Source organism: Procambarus clarkii, chromosome 51, assembly GCF_040958095.1.
Source record: "Procambarus clarkii isolate CNS0578487 chromosome 51, FALCON_Pclarkii_2.0, whole genome shotgun sequence".
In the NCBI taxonomy this organism is placed as follows: Eukaryota; Metazoa; Arthropoda; class Malacostraca; order Decapoda; family Cambaridae; genus Procambarus; species Procambarus clarkii.
The window spans coordinates 4,728,386-4,734,108 of NC_091200.1; the positions used below are offsets into that span (position 1 = coordinate 4,728,386).

Below are 5,723 nucleotides of genomic sequence, written 5' to 3' on the forward strand. Positions count from 1 at the left end.
ATCATGTCTCCCCTTTCTCTTCTGGATTCCAGAGACATGAGGTTTAGCTCTCGTAGCCTTTCCTCGTAGCTCATACCTCTCAGTTCTGAGACTAGTCTGGTGGCATACTTCTGAATCTTCTCTAACTTTGTCTTGTGTTTAACTAGACATGAACTTCAGGCCGGAGCTGCATATTCCAGGTTTGGTCTGACATAGGTGGTATACAAAGTACAGAATGATTTCTTACACAGGTTTCTAAAGGCAGTTTCTTATGTTGGCCAATCTAGCATATGCCGTTGATGATATTCTTTTGATGTGGGCTTCTGGGAACAGGTTCAGTGTGATATCACCCTCCAGATCTTTCTCTCTATTTGACTCTTGCAGTATTTCACCTCTCAGATGGTACCTTTTGGTCAGCCTCCTACTCCCTTCACCTAATTTCATTATTTACACTTTCCTGAGTTAAACTTTAGTAGCTATTTTCTAGACCATTCCTCCAGTTTGTCCTGAAGTGTCTGTCTTGATTCTTCTCATAATTTATGCATCATCAGCAAACACTGAGAGGAATGAGTCTATACCATCTGGAAGATCGTTTACACATATCGGAAACAGAATGGATCCCAGTACAGAGCCCTGTGGGACTCCGCTGGTGACATCTCGCCACTCTGATGTCTCCCCTTCACAGTTATTCGCCGTTTCATGTTGCTTAGATACTCCCTTATCCACATGAGCACCTTACCTTTTACTCCTGCCTGTTGCTCCAACTTTTGTAACAGCCTCTTATGGGGTACTGTTTCAAAGGCTTTCTGACAGTCTAAGGAAATGCAGTCTGCCCACTCTTCTCTTTATTGCCTATTTTTTGTCGCCTGATCATAGAATTCTATTAAGCCTGTGAGGCACGATTTACCATCCCTAAACCCATGCTGGTGGTGCGTTACAAAGCTCCTTCTTTCCAGATGTTATACGAGCCTTTTCCTCACGCTCTTCTCCATCACCTTGCATGGTATATAAGTTAGGGAAACTGGCCTGTATTTCAGTGCCTCTTGCTTGTCACCCTTTTTGTATATTGGGACTACATTAGCTGTCTTCCATATTTCTGGTAGGTCTCCTGTTTTCAGTTACCTGTTATATACCATAGAGAGTGGCACACTTAATGCTTCTGCGCCCTATTTTAGTATCCACGGGTGAGATTCTGTCAGGCCCATCAGCCTTTGTCACATACAGCTCCAACAGATTCCTTTTGACATCATCACTGGTGAGGTCAAATTCCTCCTAGGTTGCTTTGTTTATCGCCTCCTCTCTAAGTACAGGGGCTTCTCCTGGCTCTATTGTGAAGACATCCTGGAATCTCTTGTTGAGCTCTTCACACTCCTTGTCATTCTCTTTGTATCTGGTATCCCCTTTTTCTCTTCTGTGTATCTGTTTCTATCCCCGTGTGTGTGTGTGTGTGTGTGTGTGTGTGTGTGTGTGTGTGTGTGTGGCCGCACGTATCTGTCATGACAAGCGCTACTACAACTTTAGCCATTACACACAACAACACCAGTGTCCCATCTGTATACAACGACGTGACTGAAATACAAAATCAACTGTTTAAATAGCTTAAGAGTGTTTACCTTCACGCTGGGCGTCATTGATTGATGAAGATTAAGCCACCCAAGTGGTGGCACGGGCATGAATGACCCGTAATGGGCTGCATATTGTTGTTGCTTTAAATTTAGCTACTCAGAACGAAATGTCCATGTAGCACGGGCTATGGTGAGCCCGTAAGGGCTTCATATTGTTGTTTTAGATTCAGCTACTGGGAACAAAAAGTTGCATGTAGCACGGGCTATGGTGAGCCCGTAGTGGACGTACCTGGCACAGGAGCCGGGCTATAACGAACTCATCACAATGACAGGAAGTATTTCCCCTCGTCGGACATAATCCTTCCCCTCCTCACCTTTAATACAACCTAATTTGGACGCTGTTAACAGAAGAGTCCAAACTGAAGTGCTTCATGGGCGACTTTAAACGAATTCTCTGACTAATGAGCATCAGCATCGATAAAGGCTGTGGACCTGTCTAAGCTCATAAGGTTATGATTAAGCAAAACGACTTCATATTATACGCTAGTGAAACCGTGACATCGGACTGGATATTACCGCGCATGTCTCTGCTCATGTTCGGAAGAGAAGTAATTTATATGGTAATTTACCGTTCCTTTACAAACACAACATAAGAGGAAAATTAAAATGAAAATTAGATTGATATTGCCATTCATCATTGTCAGTGACTGATATTGGGACTGGTGCAGTTGTTGACTGGAAACTGTGGAGTGGGAGTACTGGTGGGACTCAGTCCACACTCTCTCTCCTTACCTTGAGGTTACCTTACCTGAAGGTAAGGAAAATTACCTTACCTTGAGCTCAAGGTAAGGTACCTTCCTCATACCCAGCATCTGTCGTCTTTAAGAACATTAGTATGCTAATAATTTGTATCTGAGCACGTGATCTACTATTCATTGGCGGTGACCACTGCGTGTGGGTACTGAACTACATGCTAACTTTCTTCTGAAGTGTGTGTGTTATCGCGCAAGAGATACACCCAGAAATAATCCGCGTTCTAAAAGATGTCACCCCTAGCAAGATGATTTCTTTCTTCCCAAGAAACTATAATTCATTCTCGTATATAACCATTCTGAAGGAATGTATCGTAGTTTTCAGATATGTATGGTCCTCATGCGGGCTCTCATGCCACAATCCCCACAACAATTATGGGCACAATCCCCACCTGCATGACTTTAAATATTGTTTTGGCCCCAAACTGACTTTGACATTGATCTACATCCATAAAAATGTTCCTATATTTTCCCAGGTTGGTATCCATGCTTAAGTCATTATGTTTGAGACGAACGTCGTTGTCTTGAGCTCACACGTGGCCTTGAGCTCACCCGTGGCCTTGAGTTCACCCGAGGCGAGCAGCCGCGTCTAACAGCCTGGTTGATCAGTCCAGCAACCAGGAGGCCTGGTCGACGACCGGGCCGCGGGGACACTAAGCCCCGGAAGCACCTCAAGGAAGCACCTCAAGGTAGGTGGCCTTGAGTTCACCCGTGGCCTTGAGTTCACCCGTGGCCTTGAGTTCACCCGTGGCCTTGAGTTCACCCGTGGCCTTGAGCTCACCCGTGGCCTTGAGCTCACCCGTGGCCTTGAGCTCACCCGTGGCCTTGAGCTCACCCGTGGCCTTGAGCTCACCCGTGGCCTTGAGCTCACCCGTGGCCTTCAGCTCACCCGTGGCCTTCAGCTCACCCGTGGCCTTGAGCTTACCCGTGGCCTTCAGCTCACCCGTGGCCTTGAACTCACCCGTGCCCTTCAGCTCACCCGTGGCCTTGAACTCACCCGTGCCCTTCAGCTCACCCGTGCCCTTCAGCTCACCCGTGGCCTTGAGCTCACCCGTGGCCTTCAGCTCACCCGTGGCCTTGAGCTTACCCGTGGCCTTCAGCTCACCCGTGGCCTTGAACTCACCCGTGCCCTTCAGCTCACCCGTGGCCTTGAACTCACCCGTGCCCTTCAGCTCACCCGTGGCCTTCAGCTCACCCGTGGCCTTCAGCTCACCCGTGTTAAAATGTAATCAATTCGATTGGTTTATCCAAAACATACTCAGCACATTTCCTCAAACCGTCCAAATAGTTTAGTTTAACCTTTGACCTGACTGCAAAATATTCTTTTAAAGAAAAGCGTAAATGATTTTTCATATTTTTATGACATACATTTGCATGATGTGATCTTTGATAATCATGTTGTTTGTGCATTGCCAGGTGCACTGAAAGAGATCTTGTCTTGTCTATATATTGAAAACGCACAAACAGCAAAGTTCTATCAAAGATCACGTCGTCTCTACACACAACCAGACAATCACTAGATATATTCTGACCAACAACACGGAAATGATCAACAGACACAACCACAATAGAAGATTAGACACAGCACACACTCATCCAACCACCAACAACCAGCTTACACTTTGGTACACCTTATCATGTTGACCAGACCACACACTTAGAAGTTGAAGGGACGACGACGTTTCGGTCCGTCCTGGACCATTCTCAAGTCGATTGCATCTTATCATCCTCAAGACCAAGAGAGAATTTCCACCTCACACCTCACCTACAGCCACAGGCGACATCGACTGTCTTGCACCTCACTTCACCTTATCCTAATTGGTGTATATAATACAATACGTCTTACTTGTATTACCACGGGAGACATCTCCCGTCACCTAGGGTGCAGTCGCACCTCCACAGATCTCCAGTATCATCTATTGATACTGGTAATGGCTCAAAAGGGCCACCACTTACGAGCTATTCATGCCCGTGCCACCTTTTGGGTGGCTTAATCTTCATCATCAACTTGTATTACCAATTACAGCCCCGCTCCTGTGCCAGGTAAGTCCATTACGGGCTCACTATAGCCCGTGCTACTTGGAACTTTTTGTTCCCAGTAGCTGAATCTAAAACAACAACATATTTGTATAGTTACAGCACCGCTCCTGTGCCAGGTAAGTCCACTACGGGCTCACCATAGCCCGTGCTACTTGGAACTTTTTGTTACGAGTAGCTGAATCTAAAACAACGACAACGACATACTTGTATACTTCGCGACCAAAGATCACATTCACTCAACAAAAACAAATCTACCACTTACAAGTGGTAGACTCATGCCACTTAATTGTTCATCAGTCACTTGTATCCACTGTATGTAATTACAGCCTCTGTACATGCTGAAGTGACACGAGACACGCCCAATTAAATTATAAAATGAACTTTAGATAGTTAATTTATAAACTTCCTTCTCGAGTGACTATAAAAAGGATTCTGGCTGGATTTTTTTGTTTACATACAAGCATGCGCATAAATACAATAAACAATAAGAGGAAACAAACAAGAACAAAACAAGCAGAGCACAAAATTACAAAAGTACAAAATTACAAAAGTACAAAATACCGGCCTGAAGGACCAACAACAAAAACACAAACAAAAAGTACAAACCCATCATAATACAGTACAGAAATGACAACATAACAATACAGAGGACCCAAAAATCCCCACCCAACACACAAACAGGGAAACAGGACAACACAAAACAAGCCTACCGGCCCCGGAAACCACACACACTCAGAGGCACCAATACATAATGACAATAACAACAAAAAGGAAAATATAACAATATAACAAAAACAAAAATATAACACATTTACAAAAACAAAAATACAACAGCAATACATTGGTAACCGGAACAAAAACAGACAGGGCCCCGCAAGCAGCCCGAAGGGCACCCAACACCACACAATCAAGTGCATAACCAGTACAACTAAAAAAACCCACAGAAACACATAATAACAGGACACATCCACAACCACACACACCAGCACAAATAGCGGAACGCACAGGAACCGGAAATACACACCCCGCCCACAGAAACACAATCCAAACAAATAAACCCACAACTACAAACCGGAGCACGCAGGAACCGAGAAAACAACCCCCCCCCCCTCCCACACCCCATAAACACGCACACAAATGTAAACACCACCACAACACACTACAAACAAAAGAATCACGGGATAAGAAGTCAAGGCACAATGCTAGAAGATTTCTCAGGCTGATGCCGCAACAGGCCACACCGAAAACATGTCCGTGGTTGTCGGGAATAATACACCCGAACATAATACCCGAGGAACCGGACGGAGGACGGAACGTTCTCCCTCAG

The 5,723-nt window shown here is 45.2% G+C and overlaps 1 protein-coding gene across 1 annotated transcript; it reads right to left on the minus strand.

The window, feature by feature from the left end:
* Window positions 1–3,027: 3,027 nt before the first annotated feature.
* Window positions 3,028–4,223, minus strand: LOC138351953 (processed variable antigen-like). Its single transcript, XM_069304122.1, has 2 exons — window positions 4,203–4,223; window positions 3,028–3,564 (listed from the first exon to the last, which is right to left on the minus strand). Exons 1-2 carry the CDS (start codon window positions 4,221–4,223, stop codon window positions 3,028–3,030), a joined length of 558 nt encoding a protein of 185 aa, XP_069160223.1.
* Window positions 4,224–5,723: the final 1,500 nt, after the last annotated feature.